The sequence below is a fragment of the Hypomesus nipponensis genome, chromosome 17 (genome assembly GCF_054491055.1).
Source record: "Hypomesus nipponensis isolate SF chromosome 17, ASM5449105v1, whole genome shotgun sequence".
NCBI lineage: Eukaryota > Metazoa > Chordata > Actinopteri > Osmeriformes > Osmeridae > Hypomesus > Hypomesus nipponensis.
In genome coordinates this window covers 18025001-18048223 of record NC_140377.1, presented here as the reverse complement: position 1 = coordinate 18048223, position 23223 = coordinate 18025001, and the positions used below count along the sequence as shown (strand labels likewise).

At 50.3% G+C, this 23223-nt stretch overlaps 1 protein-coding gene across 1 annotated transcript in view; it reads right to left on the bottom strand.

Annotated features, from left to right (window-relative positions):
- Positions 1-10432: 10432 nt before the first annotated feature.
- grin2aa (glutamate receptor, ionotropic, N-methyl D-aspartate 2A, a) overlaps positions 10433-23223 on the bottom strand; it is a 99554-nt gene continuing 86763 nt past the window's right edge. The window contains exons 10-13 of the mRNA XM_084676976.1: positions 19647-19807; positions 16602-16789; positions 13853-14091; positions 10433-12523 (exon numbers count right to left, since the gene is read on the bottom strand). Coding sequence (XP_084533102.1) covers positions 10619-12523; positions 13853-14091; positions 16602-16789; positions 19647-19807 — 2493 coding nt within the window. The 3' untranslated portion in view covers positions 10433-10618. The remainder of the gene's footprint in view (positions 12524-13852; positions 14092-16601; positions 16790-19646; positions 19808-23223) is intronic.

Genomic DNA, 23223 nt, shown 5'->3' with positions numbered 1-23223 from the left:
TGATTATGCTGCTAATTATACTATAACTGGCAAACATCAAGCTTACTCACAGTACAGTCGCCTGTGTAGAGTCGCTAGCCTTAGTCAGGCCCACAGATGCCCTGCAGTTTGATTGTTCATAATAACAATTCAGACAACATAGCAACTAGTGGGTGATAAATGAGTGGGTATGAAAGAGAGAGACTGAGATTATTGTCTTTGCAAGGTAAGTATGAAGGCTAGCAATGAGCTTAAAGCCTTAGACTTAAAACTTTACCACACAACTCGTAGTGGCAGTCAACTTCTGAGTGTGTATGTAAAATATCTAGAATTCCCTTACAAGACAGGAACAACTAAGAGTATGGGAAAAAAGGGCAGCTTGTAATTCCTTTAGACATGACTTGTTGGTTGGCTAATTTCCTCTCTGCACACAGGCCTCTGGTTGGTTGACTCGTGAGCTCATCAATAACCCCCTGACCTCAGTCAAACAATCGGCAGACACCTTGTGATTCGTGGGGTTCTGTTACAGTGTTTCACACAGCTTATAGGTCACATTTCATCTGAACAGAAATTTGAAAGGTGAGAAAAGTTGTGTCCCCTGTAAACATGTTGTGTTAAATGGGCCTTTAGAGTTAGTTAGCAACACAGATAGCTCGTTTCCAGTGGAATGTCAATGTCAACTTTTTGGAGGATCCACCTAACTTCCTGCCATTCTGTTCCAGCCATCCTGATCCAACCAATCGCCTTCAGATTAGCCTTCGGAGGTGCTGTTTCTCATTTTTGTACAGATTTATGTTACCTTTTGATAAACATTTGAGTAGAATCCCCCTTCATCTCCTTCTGCTGGCAACACAATGCACATGTGAACCCTGTTGTGTACCAAGCACACACAAACAAGTGCACACAACAGACACACACACACACACACACTGTAACACACACACACTCATCTGCTCCACATTGCGCCGTCACGGCGTGTTCAGTTGTAATGCCTACAGGTCTGTCATCCCTCTGCACTCTGTTGCTGCTGCAGGCAGATGAAACTCAGCTTTCAGATTTCTTCCTTTCCCTCTTCGGTACCCCTATGTGTGTAGGAGTGTGTGTGTGTGTGTGTGTCTGGAGACAGTGGCTAAAAAAGCTCAGCATAGATGTAAATGATGTTGTGTGTACTTATATGATATGTTATGCCAGGTGCTTGCGTTGTCTTGTCTTAAGAATTCCAGTGCCCAGTCTGACCTCGTGTTGTTCTGTGTACCTGACAAATAAAAGACTTGAACTTGAACTAAAAGAGTGTAACGGCGACAGGCTCCCAAAAACAGGATGACGGCACTGTTTCCACACCTCCAGGAGTGAGGTTGAGCATGGACATAAACCAGGAAGGAGGTCAGCTAGCTGCTCTCCTCTGAGGACTGGTGTGCCCTCTGCAGCCCCGGTGGAGGCAGGAGAGTAGGGGGACAAACATCCGCGGTCATCGACTATCACCGGCCTCTTGTTTCTGTTACCCCCCTGGCCAGGGCAGAGTCATAGGTTATCAGAAGGTCCTTGCTTCCCCAGTCAGTTTTGGCCCGTCAGTAGCCAGTCCTGAAGTCAGGTCCACAGGGAGAGGAGCTCATGGAGGTATTAGACGGAGGCGTGTTCAGACAAGCACAACAGATCGATACTCCAATGCACCCACTCAGTCTCGCTGTTTAAGACTCCACGTAACGCACTCTGCACACACTCCACTCCGCTGGCCGCACCATGCATGCTAGGGAGTCCAACGTCACACACGCTTTCATGTCGCGGTGTGTGAATGTGTGTGTTCTGGTGTGGTGTGGTCAGGCTTGGGTGTGTGTGCAAGTGTGTGTGTGTGTCTTCCGTTTGTCATGTGGACTAACGGGCCATTCATCTGTTATGACCTTTAAGTCTCTTATGACCTCTAATTGGAGGAAGTCAGAATCCTTCTAGTTCTTTCCGCTGCACCCTATGACTCGTTTTGACGAGGCCCACTACAAGCCTCAGTACTCACACATACACACACACCAGGTCCCGTCAATTCTCTCTCTCTCTCTCTCTCTCTCTCTCTCTCTCTCTCTCTCTCTCTCTCTCTCTCTCCCTCTCCCTCTCCCTCTCCCTCTCCCTCTCCCTCTCTCTCTCTCTCTCTCCCTCTCCCTCTCCCTCTCCCTCTCCCTCTCCCTCTCCCTCTCTCTCTCTCTCTCTCTCTCTCTCTCTCTCTCTCTCTCTCTCTCTCTCTCTCTCTCTCTCTCCATGACATTGTCCCCGTAGTGAGGTGTGGTGGGTGGGTGTCGTCTGGGCCTCATTAGCTCTGTGTTATTTCCGTAGCTACAGGTGGAGACACAGACACAGCAGATTACCCAACGCCATCTCCATGGCGTGCTGCGGGGATACCAGCTCCCTGCTGTTCCCCTGCTGATGACAGGCAGACACTGGATTAGACTTTCTACATGGGCCCACCTGCGCTAACACACACACTTAGCGGCAGCACTCATGCTACACTCACTCACTGCTACAACACACTGCTGACGTGCAGACAAACACACGAAAACACAACCGATGCTGCTTACTCCCACTGTCCTTACACACACACACACACGTGCAGTCCACTCACAGTTACAAAAAAGTAGAAAATAGCTAATTTGTGTGTAATATTGTTCACCAGTCTACGGTTGTAAGTTTAGTTCTATCAAGGTCCTGTCATTACATTTAGACTTTATAACATTGTTGGTTTGCTCCTGTCCATGTCTAAAATAAGCCCAGTCCTTATCTCTGAGCCCACAAACTAACACACGCACACACACACACACGCACACACACATGCAGACACACATGCAGACACACACAAACACTGGAAACTTGGAAATCAATTGTCCTCTGACATCACCAAACCATTACTGTGACCTTAATACACAACGGTGCAGCACAGCAACCAATCACAGTGAGCGTCTCAGTAATAACCTGGAAGACAGGTGCTCAATAAAATAAGGAAACTGATTATTGGATGTACAATGACCTAATGATCATGGTGGTTTTATTTTCAAAATGAGCACCATCTTTCAATAGATGTCCAATGATGGAGAGACCTACACACACATGCACACACACTGGCATACAAACGCATACACATGCACACACACACAACTTAGAAATGTTATTTCTAATAAACAACAATGAGTGTTTAAACAGTCAGGTCCGTTTTCGCACAATGACGCTCTAGAGAGAGAGAGAGAGAGGGTGAAGAGTAATGCCTGAGGTGAAGCAGGGAATTCCAAGTTTTCATATCTGCACAACTGGACAATTTCCCCCGGCATAAAGTAGGGCACAATAATTATGAGTTAAGTCGGTGAACATTGAAAAAGGTTTCAAGATTTCCACTGCACGACGGAAGCAAGGACACTGCTTGCAAGAGCAAAATTCAGCAGGAATGCGAACAGACACGTGCTTAAGCAAAACACCCCCCCCCCACACACAGACATGTACACCCAGCCCTGCACACACACACACACACACACACACACACCTTCAAACTACAGACTAATGGACGGTGATTTTCTGAGGGCTGAGGGGAAAATGGAGAACGACAGAATGAACAAGTGCCTTTTCCTTCTTCGCCACAGTCTTTCATCTGCCTCACTCTTTTTTATTTAGCTGACATACACACAATGACTTCTTATCACACACACACACACACACACACAATCAAATTCCCTAGGCTAATAGATAACCAACCAGCACACCCAGGGTTGACACTCTTTATTTACAATGACCTATTCCATTGATATAGGGACTGGAGCCAGAATCTGGGGTTGGGGATAGGGCAGAGGCTGGGGCTGGAGCTTGTGGCTGGGGAAGGGCTGGGAATGGAGGGAAGGCTGATGCGTTGCTTTTACTGCTATTCACAATAATCAGATGGGATTACACAAGCTGTCAATCATGGTTCAGCCCTCCCATAAACTGGGTTGTGACCTTTCTCTGGGGCCTGCATTAGGATCAGCTGGGCTGAGGTTGAAGTTGTGTGTATGTGTGTTTATGCATGTGTGCGTACATGTGTAGTACTATGCCTGTTTTTTTTTTGGTTTACTTGTTATTGTTACTGTGTGTGTGTGCATGTGTGTGTGTCAGCAACAACACACATCTACTGACACCTGATTCACGTACGTTAGGGTGGCACAAAAAGTTTTTATTCGAAAAATGAAACTTTAACCTATTTACAAGTTTGTTCTTTTACATCTTTCAGATTTAGCATGGATTTCGCTTGTCTCACGTCCGATTATTTACACATTCCCTTCCCTTCTCCACTGCCGAGTCAGACCAGAAGCCTTCACCAGTCCGCATGTTACGTGTTATGTGACCTTTTAGTAAGTAGACATCAGGAGCCATGTTCTCTGAGAGGAACCAGGCTCGTTGCGTGCTATCGTAGCCCAAAATGGTCTATCGACGCAAGGTGTTGTTTGTCTCTTTCTGGTGAGCAACCACGGTACTGACTTAGCAATGGAAAAGTATTCTTGAGACATTTGTCATTGAAGATGTACACACACACACAGGGATGTACGCACTCCCTGAAGGGACCTGCGAAGAAAAAACGTTCTCGTCCAGAACGTGAAGCTATCACGTGCAGCGCAAAAAAAAGTTTCACGTCCTCACGAGATAGTTTCACCTTCGACGTGATTGTTTCTCTCTGATAGAGCTCTGATACAAAAAGGTCCTGATGACCAGGCCCAAACGGAATACGCAGATTTTTTTCACATTTTCTGCGGTTATTCAGACTGAAAATCTGCAGAAAATCCGCGGAATTCCGCTAGCCTCTTTTCTCTTCTCGGAGCGACCAAAGATGTTCCACAACAGTTTGATGGCAAATATGGTTGATTAAATGTGGACAGACTTTGCAAAAAAGTATTGATCCATCCTTATAAAGATCGCCTGAAAACTCTCTGGCCCTGTCTCTTGCTGTAATTTCGGTCGATAAATGTTTCCTTTTCAATTCTTAGCATTTTTGGCTAACGCTTTAATAATAGAGACGTAATATGAGTTGAATCGTGTATTTTCATGTTGCCTCAGACCAATGCGTTCTACTTAAAAATCTGTGGGTTTCCGCCAGAATTCAGCGTCCGCGTACTCCGTTTGGGCCTGCAAATGACACATACAGCAGTTAGAGTTACGAACCCCTGTAGGTAGGAGACACTGTCCTAAATAAACCCTCCTTCAAATACAGGAAACGTGGAGACTCGTCCAGATCACATACCTACCGAGCCTCTCCTCTCCAGCTCTTCCTCTACGACCACGCGACGGCGACAGACGGAACTCTTTACGACGCAGAACCCTTCAGGCAAAACCTCCCTGCTCCGCCTCCGTCGCAAGGTCGTGACCTTGACATGCACATTCCTCGCTGGCATCCTGTCGACCACCTTACACATGCACCGTCGATTTGTAAACCATGGGGATGCGAAGCAGAGAGGCCCCAGCGGCAGAGCTTTGGGTTCGTCCTCTGGTTGGCAGCTCTGGTCTTCTCCTGGTTGTCTCGGTCCTCTCCAACAGGGCTGGATGGCAGCACTGACATCCCAACCTGTTGCTGCACGTACTCAGGGAGCCTGTTGAGGGGAATGCCCGTCCTTTTCCTGAGCAGTTGAGGTTGACGAGTAAGAGGGGATGTGTGTGTGTGGCTGAACGAGCGAATGAGCGAGCGAGTGTGTGTGTGTACGTGTGTGAGTGTGTGTGACTGAGCGAGAGTGTGTGTGACTGAGCGAGAGTGTGTGTGTATGTGAGTGTGTGTGACTGAGCGAGAGTGTCTGTGTGTGTGTGTGTACGTGAGTGTGTGTGACTGAGTGGTGGTGTGTGTGTGTGTGTGTGTGATGCCCCCAGGGAGCTCCTCCCTGTGTGTCTGATCTCATGCAGGCTGTGTACCCCCTGCTGCTGCCCTCCCTGGTGGGCCTCTCAGGGGCCTGGAGGGGCCGGGGGGGAACACTCAGACTGGGAACGACACTGGAACGACCACCACACGCACACACGCAGGGCACACACAAGTTATATGTGTACCCATATGTAATATCTTCCATTCTTTGCGTGTGTCGTGTATCGACATGATGTCTACAGGTGCATGTAGGGGTATGATATACGGTAGCTGTCAAACGTCTCACATCGATAGTCATTCGTGTCCACTCACAACAGAAGTGTAAGCTCTCTCCCCTGTCTCTCTCTGTCTCACCAGCAGAGTCTAACCCCAGCTTACCCAGTGAGAACATCCACAGACGCACCATACTCACCGGGAGCCCACCTCCCTCACTCGTCCCCTCCATCTCTACCCCCCTCCACCCTAGCTCCCTCCTCCCTTTACCCCTTCCACCTGAACTCCTCTTCCTTCTCTTCACCCGTCCATCCTAACCTCCCCCCCTTTACCCTAACCTCTCCTCTTGCCTATACCCCCCCTCCTCCCCGTCTGCCTCCTCACGTGAAACATGTGAAAGACAATACCACCGACATCAACAACAACCCATCCCCCCACCCTCCCCCCACCACCCGCTCCCCACTCCCCTAGGTAGAAGACCCTTTAGCGGGGGGGGGGGGGGGGGGGGTTGGGGGGGGGGGTTGGGGGGGGGGGGTCCCAGGTGAGGGAAGCCTGACAGACAGCAGACCTTGTGAATGGTGAGTTTTATTCTACTCTACAGAGAGAACAACCAGTGCCACTGTACAGAGAAGGCTCCTGCCGCAACATGTGAAATTCACACCAAAAAATATTGGTTTTGCTCTTGATCATTTTATAAGTCTTCATGATGATGACATAGGAATATGAATTTACAAGCGATGTATACAGGTGTTCTAATATTCAAAATAGTTCCTTAAAAGTCTTTGAGGAATTATTATTATCATTTTAAAAAAAGCACTATTCTTACAGCAAACAAAAAACAAAGAGGTCGTATCTTTGGAGGGATAGCAGACTCAAAGAAGAGGGTTGTTTTTTTTTCTTTCCGGTTAAAGTCCTGACTATACTGTAAGTGAAGGAGAAAAAAGAGAAAAGCAGAGCTGGTGATTCAGTATTCTCACCTGCCATTGGAGGAAGAGCAAGGATGTCCTGCCCCTACCCCTAACTTGCCACCCCATTGGTCGAGCGTGTCTGATCATGACTTGTCAGCCAATGGGGTTGCTCCGGGGTCAAGCCTTCACCTTCTCCCCAAAACAGCAGCAGCATTGTGTTCAACAAAGATAATTTTTCTCCAATATGTATGGTATATACTCACACCTGGTTACAAAGCATCAGTGATCATAACATCATAACATAACCGAAACAGAAAAAGAAAAACAGAAAACAGTAAAAGAGTTACATCTGGGGTGGCATGCCATCACCTCATTATTATCATTTAAATGTAATTAAAATACATTTTTGCCATTGAAAAGAGCAGGGTTGTTGTCACAAGGGTGTGAACGCAAAACAGCATCAGTTTAAATGACAGTTCTGGAAAAATGGAGAACAAGAACAAACCGTTTGAGATCCTACAACGCAAGTGTTCTGGAGCTTTGATATTTTACATGTGCATATTGCTGACTTGTCAGCTCACTCAAGCAGCATGTGGAAGATTAATATGATAAATATGCTCATTAGATGCAAAAAAAAAAAAAAGGATGGATGGATGGATGGATGGATGTTGTCATCGGTCAACATTGGGTAAGCTGAATGGGAAAGAAGGAAGAAGGGGACCGCAGGGTCACTGCAGAAGAAAGAGATCGAACAACAGGAGGATATGACCATGTGTGTATACTGTATGTGCGTGTGTGTGTGTGTCAGGGAGAGAGACAGCTGCGAGGAGAGCAGCTAATGCGGTCGTCTGCCAATCAGAAGAGAGTACATAGGATGTCCATGGAAGCTCTCACACATTGCGTGACCCATTCTGCAAATGTATAAATCGTGTTTTCCACTTTGTACGGGATGCTCAGTTTGGCTTGTTCTGGAGCTACGAGCAACACGCTCAATACGTAGCCGCTTGACTGAGCGCAGATCTCACCCCCCGCCCCCTCCCTTCATGCTACCCCTCCTCGCCGTCACTCCCCTTTCTCTCTCTCTCTCTCTCTCCCATCCTTTCTCTCTCTGTTCATTGTGTTTCAGAACTGATGGCAGAGACAGCACTGGAAGACCTTGGACTGGTAAACATGAATCACGCCATAGACCGCTTGGCGTGAGTATGCGTCGAGAGTTGCTACGGTAAAAACAAGAAAAAAAAAGAAACGCGTTAGAACTCCCAAAGCACAAAACCATCCTGAGGTATTTAATTTGATACAATTTGGCTTTGCAGGTCCAATCAATCAAATGTTACATGAGTTATTGAGTTTCTTGATGTTCTTTATACAGTGTAATAACAATATGAGTGTGTGTGTGTGTGTGTGTGTTTATGAGCATGTTCATTTCTGTGTGTGTGTGGGTGTGGGTTTAGATGTGTGTGAGGAACCACCCCCACCCTGGTGGAGGATTGTGTGTGTGGTGTCGCCGTTGTGTATGTCGCTGAAACAATCACAGAAGAAAACAGAATGTTCTGGTCAAGACTTCAAGCTTACCCAAGGGTTCACATGCATACACAACTCCACACAGAAATGACTAATGAGGACAGCAGTAGGGCATGGGACCCCGCCCCGCTCCATCCCTGCACCCTTTCACGCTCCCCCCCTCCATTCCACACATCCAAGGTAAACAAGTTCTTTCCTCCCAGGCTGTGAGAGACACCGGAGGGGGTCACCAGCACAACTACTGACACACAGAGTTCAATTACCCCAAAAAACAAAAAAACAAAACAAAAGAACACGTTGGTCATACTGTGGTGTACAACGCTTCTAAGGAATTGTCTGTAGAATAGTACCCTGTTTCTGCAGGAGAAAGAGACAAAAAAGTGTCGGTTCCATCCCTCCTGGGTGTGTGTCGGCCGCTGTTGCCTCGCGCTCGCTCTCCAGGTCACGGCGTAGTGATCTCTCGCTCGGACGGAACCCGAGAGAAATTGACTCACTAAGCACAAGGTCAAGTTCCCATTTCACTGGTCTCCATCCACCTCAGCCGGCAAGACATAGTCCCCTTAAAATGTAAAATGTGGTGTGTTCTCTTCTCCGACACCCAAAAATTAACACATGCAAAATAATCTACTCCTGACGGTATTTCAAAAGTTATGCTTTTTCAAAGCAAAGGTGGGAGAGAGGTTTCAACTAATGGTTATTGTGCTACCAAATAAGCAAACACTAAAATCCTAAATAGGGGGATTCGAATGCCAGAATCCCTAAAAATCTTATAGTTAATAGAATAAAAAGCAAGATTTGCTATATTTTTATATGTGCAGTGCCACAAATGAAATCCCATCGCTCGCCTCAGGGCCCATCCCTGTCTGTAAACTATGATGATGAAGCCAGCTCCCACAATCCTCTCTGCTAACTGTCCTAACCCCTCTCAGCCCAGACCAAACCCAACCCCAGTCCTACCTAGCCCTATCTTAGAGTACAAGTCATTTATGTCCCTACCCATTACTACATATTAATGTATCTATTTAGCAGACACTTTTATCCTAAGCGAGGTTCGAGGGGAGGAGTTGAACCTGCGACCTCTTGATCTGCTGTCAAAAATCGGAACCACTGAGCTATACCCACCCACGTATCCTAATCTGTATCTATATAGTCTAACTTTCCCAATGTACTTAGCACCTAGTCTATAATATATTTAGTACCGAAATGCCAGTATTCGCTAGAAAGTCATATCCAGCCCTGAACTTGTGAACTTTACCTGAGCATAGATGGTATTGTTTAGGCCCATCAAGCTCTTTCTAACCCTGCTGAGAACCAACACCCTTCCCTTCTCCCCTTCTCTCTCTTTCCCCTTCCAGCGCCAGGCAACCGGGTGGGCACATTTGTCAGGATAATCAGAAGAGCTCAAGGTCCACTCAGTGACGCCCCCCCCCCCCCCCCCACCTTTTCCACCCAGCTACCCCCTTCGCCTGGCCTCTACCTCAAACAGCTCCATCTGGACAGGCCATCAGCCTCCACCCCCCCCCCCCCCCCCCCCCGCCTGTCAGTTCCCCCCTGCCCAGCCACAACAGCACCTGGCCCGCGGGCTCCCAGCCCTGCCGCACTCGCAGACAGACAGCAGCAGGAGGCAGGGGAGAAGACTGGAGAAGAGGTGGGGAGGAGTGGGAGGAAGGGCTGATCGTGGCGTGGCGGCGGGAGGTGGGAAAAGAGCCGGGGGAAGTTCATTCCTGGATGTCCCCTCTCTTGGCCCCCGGCCTCCCCTTTCCCTCCCGTCCCCACCTTCCCCTCTTCTCCGCGCGCAACCCCCCCCATCCAGACTCCCCTCCCCTGCCATTCTCTCCGTGGCTTGGTACATCGCATCATACCTCAACCTGCTTCTCTCTTTCTCCCTCTCTATCTCCCTCCCCCATCGGAGGGAGGGAGGCCGTCAGAAACCCTCCCCCCCCCCACCCCTGGAACCCGCGTGGCAGAGCGTGGTGAGGACACCTGATCCATCCATGGTTGAGAACAGACAAATAGTGAGAACCATAAAGAGAACAGCAGTACAGCAGTACCCAAGTACTTAGTTAGGATTACGATGTCGAGACGAAAAGTGTGGCTATGGCATCGTAAGTGGATAGATAGCTGAAACTATGATACAAACCCAGAAACATGATTAAACGTCTGATTCCAGACTGGGGATTTTCTTATACACCCGTCTATTGCTGAACTGGGCGGAGTTTAGGACGCGGGGGGCTGAGTATGCGCTAGTCTTATTGGCTGCGTAAGGCATCACATGCTCAGTTATGTACATGTCATTGGCTATCCGCCCGTCCCGCGAACAGTAGGAGGAGGCGGTGGACTTGACGGACGAGCGCAGATTGTTCTCGTTGCGCATTTTGAGCGGGGCGGAGGCCAGCTGTTTGTAGATGTCGGATGAGCTGCGTCCGTGGACCAGTCTGGTGTCGTCCCTGAGGGAGGAGCAAAGGAAGGGATTGTCGGATCCATGGTCCGGGTACAGGGACTTGCTCCTCTTACTCTCCTCCAGGTTGTGGTTGAACATGGACTTGGAGCCGAACAGTCTGTCCGAGTAGGGGCGGACGTTGAACAGGTTGGCGTAGGGCGAGTCATCCAGGAAGCGGTCCTTCTCCTTCAGGCTGACGCTGCGGGCTGGTCTGCCCTGGTCCATCTCCTTCGGCTTCTCCAGCATGATGTTATCAAAGGAGTGCTGGCGGCTCAGCCTGAGGCGGTTCCTCTTCTGGACGTGCGGCCCGTCGGTCTGGGGCCAGTACAGGCCGAACATCTCGTCCTGGTGCATGCTGGGATTGAGGAGGGCATCCTGGAGAAGCTGGTCCTCGCTGATGTCGTAGAGGTTGGCGGTGTGAAGGCAGGCTTCACAGCGGTTGTAGGGGGAGCGGGCGGCGGCGGCGGCGGCAGCGGCGGCGGTGGAGGTGGAGGCGGCGGAGGCGGTGGGGGTGTAGTGCGCCCCGGGGGGGTAGCCGGAGGGCACCTTGGACAGGCAGGAGCGGCAGTGCGTCTGTTTGTAGCGATCGTTGGACTCGTGCGGGGACAGGGACTGGTTCTTCTCCTTCAGGCTGTAGTGCTTGGCGTAGGCCGAGTCGGGGAGCAGGTCCGAGTCTGCGTGGTGGAGGGGGCTCGAGTTGAGGTGGATGATGGGCTGGTCACACTTCCTGTAGTTGTCGTTGTGGTCGGAGTAGATCTCGGGGTAGTCCAGGTCGTCTGCCGCCAGCCCGCGGCTCTCGCGGTAGTGGACGGGGTCCGATTGGAGGCTGAGCTCCCTGTCTGAGTCGATGGTGTAAATCTTCTCCCCTCTCCCCGCCTGGCCCACTGCGCTGCCCTGCTTAGTCTTTAAATAGGACAGCTCCACCTCGCTGCAGTCTCTGGGGTATTTCGATGTCAAGGATCTTTTTTTTAAGTTGTCCTTGGGCTTCAGGTGCTTGTTGTTATCTGGGTCTTTGTAGGAGGTCGCTCTGCTGGAGCAGTCGGAGATGTCGGAGTGGGCGGCGTCCTCGGGCAGGTAGCGCTGCGTCTTCATGGACATGCGGGGGTCGGGGGACAGCATGTCGGGCACGGGGGCGGGGCCCTGCCTCAGCGTGTCCACGGACTTCTTCCATAGCGCCCGCGAGGGCTTGGCGTTGGTCTGGGCGGCGTCGGCGCTCACCGCCACCTCCACCGTGTTGGGGTTGGCGTCGTTGAGGGTGAGAGGGTGCTGCCCCCCCTGGAAGATGTAGTTGTTCAGGTGGTCTTTGTGGCGGTTGGCCAGGTAGGTCTGGAGGTCGCCCGTGTCCCCGTAGATGACCTCCTTGGGGGCGTAGCTGCGGTTGTCCGCGTAGATGAAGTTGCCTTTCTCCGCCATCATGTCCATGATCATGGGCCCGGCCGAGTGCATGAACTCGGCCGCTCTTTTGGGCGAGTTGATGCGCGAGGCGCTCAGGTTGGACATGTTGGTCATCTGTTTGGCCGACTTGATGAGCTTCAGCATGTTGGCTTGCGGACTGAAGTCCAGGTCTGACTTCTTCTTCATGTCGATGTGCACGCCGTGGATGCAGCTCCAGATACCCTGCAAACCGAGAGGAGGAGGGCGAGAGAGAGGGAAAGGAGACAGAGAAAGAAAGATGGAAGTAATGGGAGAAAGAGACAGAGGCCAAAGACAGTTTCCTTTGTTTACTTTCACATTAACAAACGATAGCAGCTTTCCTTTAATTTAACTATTATTCTGTCGTTTATCCAACAGAACTCGGCAGATTATTGTTTTCATTATCTCCCTCCCAATTACCAGAAGCTACAATGGAGGGTCCACAACGAAGGGGGAAAGTAATCTTAGCGGAGGCAAAGAGCAATATAAAAAACACTTAAACTCCTAATTCATTTAAGAGATGAACGCCAGAACAGAACAAATGTGGGTGGCAGCGATAATTTTCGTCACGTGTTGTGTCTGCACATCAGACAAGTGAGGGCAAACAAACGACAGACGACATTAAGGAGATATTTAGGAGGAGATGTTTAGGTCTTGTGTTTTGTTGGCGTTATCGCTAAAACTAGGTTCTGGTAGGAGGGCTGTCACATGCTGGCACATGTTCTTTGCGTTCGTGCTCACTTTTACATTTTGTCTCTTTCTCGTGACCCAGATGGATCTAGTCTGCCCCACCCCTATCCTAACCTACCTTCCACTTACTGCATTCACTCCCCAGGACAGACCTATTCCTGCTCACATCTCCCAGATGTATTGCCTCCCTTATTTTTCTAACCACCCCTCATACCGCCCACACCCCCCTCATACCACCCCCACCCCCCTCATACCACCCCCACACCCCTCATACCACCCCCACCCCCCTCATACCACCCCCACCCCCTTCATACCACCCCCACACCCCTCATACCGCCCCTACCCCCTTCATACCACCCCCACACCCCTCATACCACCCCCACACCCCTCATACCGCCCACACCCCCCTCATACCACCCCCACACCCTTCATACCACCCCCACACCCCTCATAACGCCCCTACCCCCTTCATACCACCCACACACCCCTCATACCACCCCTAACCCCCCTCATACCACCCCTACCCCCTTCATACCACCCCCACACCCCTCATACCACCCACACCCCCCTCATACCACCCCCACCCCCCTCATACCGCCCACACCCCCCTCATACCACCCCCACCCCCCTCATACCGCCCCTACCCCCTTCATACCACCCTTACCCCCCTCATACCGCCCACACCCCCCTCATACCACCCTTACCCCCCTCATACCACCCCCACACCCCTCATACATCTACTCACCCCTCAGACTACCTCTAACCCCTCATGCTGCCCCTCCCTACCCAACAAAACCAAATACTTTTTCCCCTCCCTCCCCGAGCGTAAGGACCCAGCCTTACCCTGCTGATGGAGAACAGCAGGCCGGGTGTCCCGGTGCAGACACCGGTGAAGCAGTATCTCAGCCTCCAGTAGAACAGGTGTTCCGACACAAAGGTGATGAGAGACAGGCCCATGGCGGTTGCCAGCATGTAGAAGACGCCCGCCATGTTGTCCACGTCCAGCTGGGAGGACATGACCTCGTTCTTCTCGTTGTGGCAGATGCCCGTCAGCCACTGGGCCTCCAGCTCCTCCATCTCTCCTGGAGGACGGACAGGAAGGGAGAGAGTGGGTGGGTGGGGAGGAGGGGTTGTGTCAAAACACTTCTTACTCTCATCCATCAGCTCCTTCCTTCTTTCTGTCTTTTTCCCCCCCTTCTTTGTTCTCTCGTTCACTTTCTCGCTCTCTCTGTCACTTCCTCTCTCCAACTCTCTCGTTGACATTTGATGGCTCGTTTATCTGCTCTAATCAAATGTGTGTCATTCAGGGCCGGGTGGGCATGCTGGCGCAGACACCGGGGTAAACAACTCTTTGTTTACAATGCCTGCAGGGTCTGGCTGAACATGAGGACAATCATCCTCCAATCACACAAACACACACAGAAACACACATACATGGCCTGTCAGCTCTGAAGATTGGAAAAAAACTGATCACTGATCATTTCAGGACATCCGTTCCTGTTTGCAGGTGTAGGAGGCCCAGGTGTTCGGTTACTTTGGCAACTTACTCTTTCTTTCAGTGACTGAGTTGTCATCTGACTTTTGACTTTCAACTAAATGAAAATGTCTCATTTCAATAGATCTTTTAAATGGTCTCTGTGGTTCGCTTTTCCTCTCTCACTCTCTCTCTCCCTCCCTCTTTCCTCTTAAATGAGTCCTTCTCATTCGCTCTCTTTACTGGGTGTTCATGTTATCCTCCCACAGTCTGTCTGAGCTGCCAACAGAAAGCTATAGAGTGTGCGTGTGCTTTACATCAAGGTCTGTCTGCCCCACACTGCCATTCACCAAGGTCTGCCTCTTTCTCGCCACCGTCTTTTTCTGTCTGTCTATATATCCCACCCAAGTAATATCAGTACTTTAGTCGGGTGGACATTCACTTGCTTTTTCTCCGCAGAAGTAGCGCTAGCAGAAGGCCAGGCAGTTATTTTGCAATCTAACTTTCTGATCTGAGTTCTGAGGTTCCATTGATAGATGTAATACTGTATGCAATCTGGTGTATCTGCGTCTACCCGGCCGAGATACAGGGAGGTTGGTGCGTGTGTGTGGGTGTGTGTGTGTATGTGTGTGTGCGGGAGGGCTGAGGGGGACTCGGGAGGAGCAGAGCTACAGGCTAGATCCATGATAAGCCCTCTGGGTGTGTGCGGTGTCGACTTGGGGATATTCAGTCACAGCAACACACTCGACGTCAACGAGGGGAGACAAACTGGAAACAATAGGTACTGTTGGGATTGAATATGTTTAGAGGTTCGGAGCTGATTCCAGTTCGCTTGAAACTTTCGGAGGCGTACCCCCTTCCCCCACTCCTTACAAACATCGGCAATGATATCACTGCCACAATCCTAATGGCTCATGTTGGATGTGAGTAGAGTTATATGAGGGTACGGATACAGCTCAGCGGTCCAGAATTTGACTGCAGATCACGAGGATGCAGGTTGAAATCCCCCACTTTGGGTGACAGCTGAATAACTACATGAATGTACTTATGTGTTTTACAGACAACTCCACGCCACTGGTTTAGTCTATTGCTGTGGGCCCAGACACACTGGACATTACATGGACTCTGAAGCGGCGAACACTCAATGAGACTACGACAGTCTGACAGACTAATCTCATAAAAGTGGTTGATGATGGTCCCAATGGTCCCAGTCTCTCTATCTCTTCTGCATTTTCTTTCTGACACTCGATTGCGCTTTCTTTTCTGTCTCTCTCTCTCTCTCTCTCTCTCTCTCTCTCTCTCTCTCTCTCTCTCTCTCTCTCTCTCTCTCTCTCTCTCTCTCTCTCTCTCTCTCTCTCTCTCTCTCTCTCTCTCTCTCTCACTCACTCACTCACTCTTGCTCTCTCCATGACTATCACTCTTTCAACTGCTTTCTCTTTTACTCTTTTACTCTTTTACTCTTTTACTCTTTTACTCTTTTACTCTTTTACTCTTTTACTCTTTTCCTTCCTTCCTTCCTTCCTTCCTTCCTTCCTTCCTTCCTTCCTTCCTTCCTTCCTTCCTTCCTTCCTTCCTTCCTTCCTTCCTCCTCTCCCTCCTCCTCTCCCTCCTTGTCTCCCTCCTTCTCTACCACTCTACCTCCCTTCCTCTCTCTCTCCCTCCCCCCTCCCTCTCTGTGTTAGGCATATTGTTTATGTAGGAACATCAGAGAGCTTCTATAATAAGGGGATGTAGTGCCTGTGTCGGCTTTGACTCAGATACAGGCTCTCATACATAGATAGGGCCAGAGAGGGGAATACATTAGAATAACTTACACACTCCACACCATGTTTAGAACTGCTTGAACATCCAGAATAACATCAAAGAGTTATTTATACTCCGATGCCTTGCCTTTGTGCTGGAGCCAACACAAAAAAGATACAGAGAGAGAGAGTGAGAGAGAAAGAGAAAGTGAGAGAGAAATTGGGAGAGAGAGAAAGAAAGAGTGGGATAGAGAGAGAGAGAGAGAGAGAGAGAGAGAGAAAGAAAGAATGAAAGAATAAAAAAGAGAGAGAAAGAGAAAGTGTACACCAAATTGTGTGGATGGGCGTAGGCAATGTGTGTGTGTGTGTGTCTCACCGTCTCCAATGATGGCGAGGATTGCGAGGTCGACCTGCCGCTTCCAGTAGGAGCCCTTCTGCAGGGCGATGCCATAGCCCGTGGTGGCAAAGATGTAGCCACTGCCGATGGTGACCAGCTTGCAGCCCTCGTCACGGCCAGCCGCATAGTTCAGCACCGCAGCGTCGTAGATGAACGCATCCAGTTTACTATGGAGAGAGAGAAAAAAGGAGGATGAAGAGAGCAGGGAGGAGAGGGGGGTAGATAGAGGAGGGAGGAGAGGGGGGTAGATAGCGACAGCAGGGAGGAGAGGAGGGTAGATAGAGAGAGCAGGGAGGAGAGGAGGGTAGAGAGAGAGCAGGGAGGAGAGGAGGGTAGATAGAGGAGGGAGGAGAGGAGGGTAGAGAGAGAGCAGGGAGGAGAGGAGGGTAGAGAGAGAGAGCAGGGAGGAGAAGAGGGTAGAGAGAGAGAGCAGGGAGGAGAGGAGGGTAGAGAGAGACAGCAGGGCGGAGAGGAGGGTAGAGAGAGAGAGCAGGGAGGAGAGGAGGGTGGAGAGAGAGAGCAGGGAGGAGAGGAGGGTAGAGAGAGACAGCAGGGCGTAGAGGAGGGTAGAGAGAGAGAGAGCAGGGAGGAGAGGAGGGTAGAGAGAGAGAGCAGGGAGGAGAGGAGGGTAGAGAGAGCAGGGAGGAGAGGAGGGTAGAGAGAGAGAGCAGGCAAGAGAGGAGGGTAGAGAGAGAGAGCAGGGAGGAGAAGAGGGTAGAGAGAGAGAGCAGGGAGGAGAGGAGGGTGGAGAGAGAGCAGGGAGGAGAGGTATAGGAACAGAAGGACTCGATCGTTTTTCTGACGTCATGATTGATAGAAAGGCCAGTCGTACTTAGCTGAGGCATCTCAAACAGGCCAAGGACAGGAGAACAGACGGATGGAGCACTGCACATACAGCATGTGATGGAGGTGGCTCGCTGATCCACAGTAGCATGAGGAGCGACCCGAAGACCTGTGTTAGCATCCCGCGCCAATGCACAAGCTTTGGCTCAGTGGGCTAACACATTCTTGTGGCGCAAGGAGACTGAAGCCGGGCACCAGTCGGTTTCACTCCAACGCACGCACGCACGGACAGACACACACGCACCCACAATTACAAAGGGAGTACGGCTAAATGAGGCTAGTCTCATGGCATTTGCAGAGTAACTGAAGCTGTCAGTAACCCCTGCTCTGTCTCTCTGTACACACACACACACACACACAGAGCCCTGTAATAACACTCTGACTGCCTGGCATTTACTGAATGTCAGGTTTGACTCTCCCACAGCAGCCTAGAGCCCATAGTTTAGCTGTGCAATTAGGTTAACACTGGCCTGGGCTCCGTGGGCCTATGCTTCCATGACAGAGTGTGTGTGTTTGTGTGTGTCTGTGGGTGTGTGTGCACGTGTGTGTGGGGGGGGGGGTGTATGTGTGCATGTGTGCATGCGCGTGTGTTTGCGTCTGTGGATAGTAGCCAGACAGCAGGCGTGAGGGCTTAGTCGGGATTCAATCAGCATTGATCTGTCTCACCTTCATTAAGGCAAATAAACGCACCAACAAGCATTTCTCCAGGACTACAAATCCCAATATCCTTCTCTTCAGGTAGCCTCTGTGGCCTCTCTTCCTGTTCTGAATCAGTAAACATGGTCAAAAGCACGGCAGAACAGCTGATGAAGGCTGCCTCCAGCTGGTACAGGTCTATCTCTATACAGAGCACCTTAAGCCTGCTGGTCTTACATGTGATCAATACTAATCTAGCCATTGAGTCCTAAACAGAAGAATCTATCCAGCAACATTATTCATGTGAGCAGAATCACCAGTTTGGCTCTACAGCATCTATTCCCACCATTTCAGCAACATTCAGGGAGATCAAAGATGAGATAGAAACAAATGTCTACGGATAACCTCATCAGAGATTTCGTATCGCAGCTCTCTAACGTGGTGCGAGTGAGAAAGGGTGTGATTGGGTTTGAGTGTGTGTGATAGAGAGAGGGAGAGAGGGAGAGAGAGAGAGAGAGAGAGAGAGAGAGAGAGAGAGAGAGAGGGAGAGAGAGAGAGAGAGAGAGGGAGAGGGAGTGTGTGTAATAGAGAAAATGTCTGTGTGTGTGTGTGATGTCCTCTTGTTGAAACCACTCCTCTATCTCTAAAGGCTCTGTCTACGTTGCGATTGGATTCTATTCCCTCGCGGTAACCAATCAAAAGCACACCTTCCCCTCTCTCGTTTCATTCTCTCCACCTCCTGCGTTTCCCTCCCCCCTCCCCTTTCTCCTCCCCTCCCTCCGCTCCTCCCTCCTCCCCTTTCTCCTCCCCTCCCTCCGCTCCTCCCTCCTCCCCTTTCTCCTCCCCTCCCTCTCTCCTCCCAGTCCTCCTGGCTGCCTCCGCCTCTCCCTCCTCCCCCGGTCTCCTCTGCACTTTTCCTCCTCACTGGCCGTCTCTCCTCCGCCCTCCTCTTCTCACGTTACCTCGTCCTCATCTATACATGACCCCCTGTGGCTGGGGCCCGGAAAGATAACCTTACCCTCCTCTCCCCTTTCCTTTCCTCCGTCTTCTTTGCCCCATTCCTTCCTCCCTCCAGCATGTCCTCTCCTGTGATAATGAGTGTTTGTGCGTTTGTCTGTATCCCCCTATAGCCCTGCTTCCATGCCTGGTGCCCAACAGAGACAGGGTTAAAAATAACCCTGCTACTCCCAGCTAGAAAAACCATTCATCCCGTGTCACCGGGTCATCAATGACACACATGCACAAACACACATACATACACACCAGCAAATGAAAACAGGCATGTGCAAACACACACACACACACACACACAGGCCCTCACAGCAAAAAAAGTCTGCACCTATAGATCTAGAGTTCCCAGGTGAACAATGTGCGTCTCTTCAAACACACAGAGATACCCGCACAACACTTGTGTATGCAGAGCAAATGTACACACACACACACACACACAGATGTCCAGACCAAGACCCAGAGATGAGATGAGACACCCAGACTCCCAGGCTCCGGGGGGGGTAGTTTGCCCCCGTGCTGCCCCAGGCTCCCTACCCCGTCTTCAGGCTGACCAGCGCATCCTGCACCCCGGTCTGGTGGTACTTGATCATGTACTGGTGCATGTCGGGGTAGTTCTTCCTGATGTTCCTCTCCGTGCTACCGTTGGGCACGGTTCCAAAGCGGAACGGTGGGGAGTACGCATACGGGTTCTGGAACTGCGGGGGGACAAGATCAAAACAAAAACAAAAAAAGGGTTGAGGAGAGGGAAAAGGAGAAAGGGAGGGAGGGACAAAGAGAAGAGTGAGAGTGGAGAAATAGAGGCATGAAGAAGATGCCATTAGACATGGTTCAGGGTCCAGAGGGCGTTCCTTGCCGTGTGGCGTGACCAGGACAAACTCCAGGCCCCATCTCAGAGCTCGACCGAGTTCTGATGGGAGCAGGAGAGAGGAGAGCCCTCTGGACCATGAACATGAGTGATGACATCTAGTTCCTGTTCCAGTGTTGGATTGAACAGCCTGACTGACCCTTCTAATGCCCTGTCTGAATCCTGGCCACAATATCAACATTAACACAGACACCTGGACACACACTGGAGAGCACACACACAGACTGAAACGAGTGAAGAAGCAGTGTTTGCGTGCCGGTTGTTCATTGAGTATTTCGTCCTATGTGTGTGCGTTTAAGTCTTTACAGTATGTGTACCCTCCATTCCGTTACCCTTCCATCCCTCCCTCCTTCAATCCCTCCATTCCTCCTCCCATCCTTCAAAGAGAAGCTCATCAGTGATGTGCCCTCAGCACCACCAACCAACATACCTCACTGCCTTCCACTCTACTGTGTGTGTGTGTGTGTGTGTGTGTGTGTGTGTGTGTGTGTGTTTGTGTGTGAGCTTGCACAAGGGAGGAAAATAAAGTGTTCACATTTATTGTCTAGGTGTTTTTATAATCACTTATGCATTCAGCCTTTTTTATCTGTTCATCTGTTTAAGGTGTATACATTGTTTGTTAAATCACTTGTCACGGGGTGTGTATGAGTGTGTATATACTTTGTGAGTGAATGAGTGTGTGTGTGTGTGTATTCAAGTGTGTGTGCTTGAGTGTATGTGTGTGAGTGTGTGTTTTCAGGTCAGGCAGAGGGGATGCAGTGATGCCAGGCTAGTAACAGAATGTGCGTCAGAATCACAAGGGATGGCCCCAAGGAAACACAAGCGCCTCGCTTCCTCCCCCTAATCCTTCCTCCTCAAACCCCACCACAAGCTCCTCTCCTCTTCCCTCGTCCTCACAGCCCAATTACAATCCCTCCCTCCCCTTCTCCTCCCTCTTTCCTCCTTCTCTCTCCTGGCTCCCCCCAGCTCTACCCCCTCCTCGCCCCCTCCGTCCCTCCCTCCGTCCCTGGGTTTCTTAGCAGTCACCATGGGCCCTCCTGCTGCGGTAGAAGCAGGGAACATCAGATCAGTCAAGTCACGTCTGCTCCCGTCCTCACCCCCTCTTCCTCCGTCATCTTCAGCCCTCACGTCTCCCATCACACCTCTTCTCCCCCCCCCCCTCTCTCTCTCTCTGCCTCTCTCTCTCTCTGCCTCAACCTTCTACTCATGCACCCTGTTGTCTGAAATCACCCCCTGCTTCCCTGCTTCCTAGCTCCTCGCCCTCTCCTTCTATCCCCGGTCATTATGCAAGGTCTTGTGTTATATAAGACTATACTGGTCTACTTTCATCTGAAAATAGAATAGAACCCTGGTTTGACAACGCCATTCTGTCAACATGTCTCTCTGCCCTGCCAGTCTACCTGTCTGTCTGTTCTTTCAGTCTACCTGTCTGTCTGTTCTGCCAGTCTACCTGTCTGTCTGTTCTGCCAGTCTACCTGTCTGTCTGTTTTGTCAGTCTACCAGTCTGTGTTACAGTATCAGTCAAACAGCTCCTCCCCGTCTCCTGCCAATGTTTCTCCTGCTTTTCTCTCTCCCTTCCTGTCTATCTACTCTGGTAACCTTGATTTATACTCCCTCTCCCTCTGTGCCTCTCTCTCTCTGTCTCTCTCTCTGTCTCTGTCTCTGTCTCTCTCTCTCTCTCTCTCTCTCTCTCTCTCTCTCTCTCTCTCACACACACTCACTCACTCGCTCTTTTCTCGCCTTTTTGCACTCCCTCCCTCAGGTTCAGTTTTTTAGTCACCCTCTTACACATTCCTGCCAAAATACGAACCATAGTTCACACACCGGTTAAATCTCAAGTGTACGTGTTTGTGTGTGTGTGTGAGGGTGTGCCATAGAACACGGTGTGCGGGGTACAGGACAGTATGTGGGCATACACAGGGGACCCTACCAAAACCCCAGTGCAGCCACACCCAGGGCGAGACGGTTCTGCTACGAGAGCCACCCAGACACAGCACAGTTCCGTCAGACAGGAGGGGAGACAGCGGTGGAGCCTTTCATAGTAAACATCGGCCGTCGTTAGCCTCCTGGTGCCTTTGGACTTCAACTCAGCAGTTTCGAACAACTGTAAGCGCGCGCGTGTGTGTGTGTACATCCACGATTTGTATTTGTGTGTATATGCGTGCGTATGCATGTGAGTGTGTGTTTATGATATGCATGTGCGTATGTGTGTGTGTGCATGTGTGTGCGCACGTATATGTGTGTGTGTGTTTGCATGTGTGTGTGTGTGTGTGTACATATGTGTGTGTGTATGTATGTGTGTGTGTACATATGTGTGTGTGTATGTATGTGTGTGTGTACAGGTGTGTGTGTGTGTGTGTGTGTGTATACATATTTGTGTGTGTGTGTATGTGTGTACGTATGTGTGTGTGTGTGTGTACGTCACCTCTCTGACCCTGTGTCTAAAGGAGACTGTGATCTTAACTGTCCTCCTTCATCCTGGTCCAGTGTTCTGCTGGATCAGCTGTTTGGGCCGGCCCTCTTGACACCACCAGAACCCTCAGCCCTGCTCCTGTGCCCTGGCCGGGCCCACTGGGTCCACGCTCAGATCCTTGAGAACCGGGCTTACGGTACACCACTTAACTGGCTCCGCGTTCAGAGCGTCACAACAGAGCTAACGGAACACCGTCCAGCTGTTCTTTCCGGGGTCGGGGTCAATTTGAATTCAATTCATAGACACGTAGAATCACACAAAGCTTGAAGTGAATCGAGATTGGATTCGTGTATTGAAAGCTATGCCTCTTTGCTCGGAGAGAGGATGTTTTTCAATATGGGATCTGAATTCAGGTCTAGCAGTGGGTGAGATAGGATTTAGAATGTGAATTCAAATGGAGCCGAGCCCCAATCCTCACCATAATCATGATTTATGACAAAGAGAACCGAGTCATACAGTCTGGGTGCCTTGAAAGGTGCATATATGTATTGTATGTCATTGGCCAGTTATCCAGCCAAGACAAGGTATGCATTATATATACACAGTAAATATATTTCTATGTTAAACAGCAAACCAACGCAGCTCAGTGTGTTTCCCCTTATCCAGCACCCAGACTGTACGTGGTGAGGTTTAACAATGTGTATGCACACAAACAGGACAGCCAAGAGAGAAGACAATGGGTTAAAATTTGAAATGGGAAAAAATAGACAACAACAGAGAGTTAACAGAACAGAGATAGCAACAGATGCAAATGTGTCTAGCTAGCCTCTCTG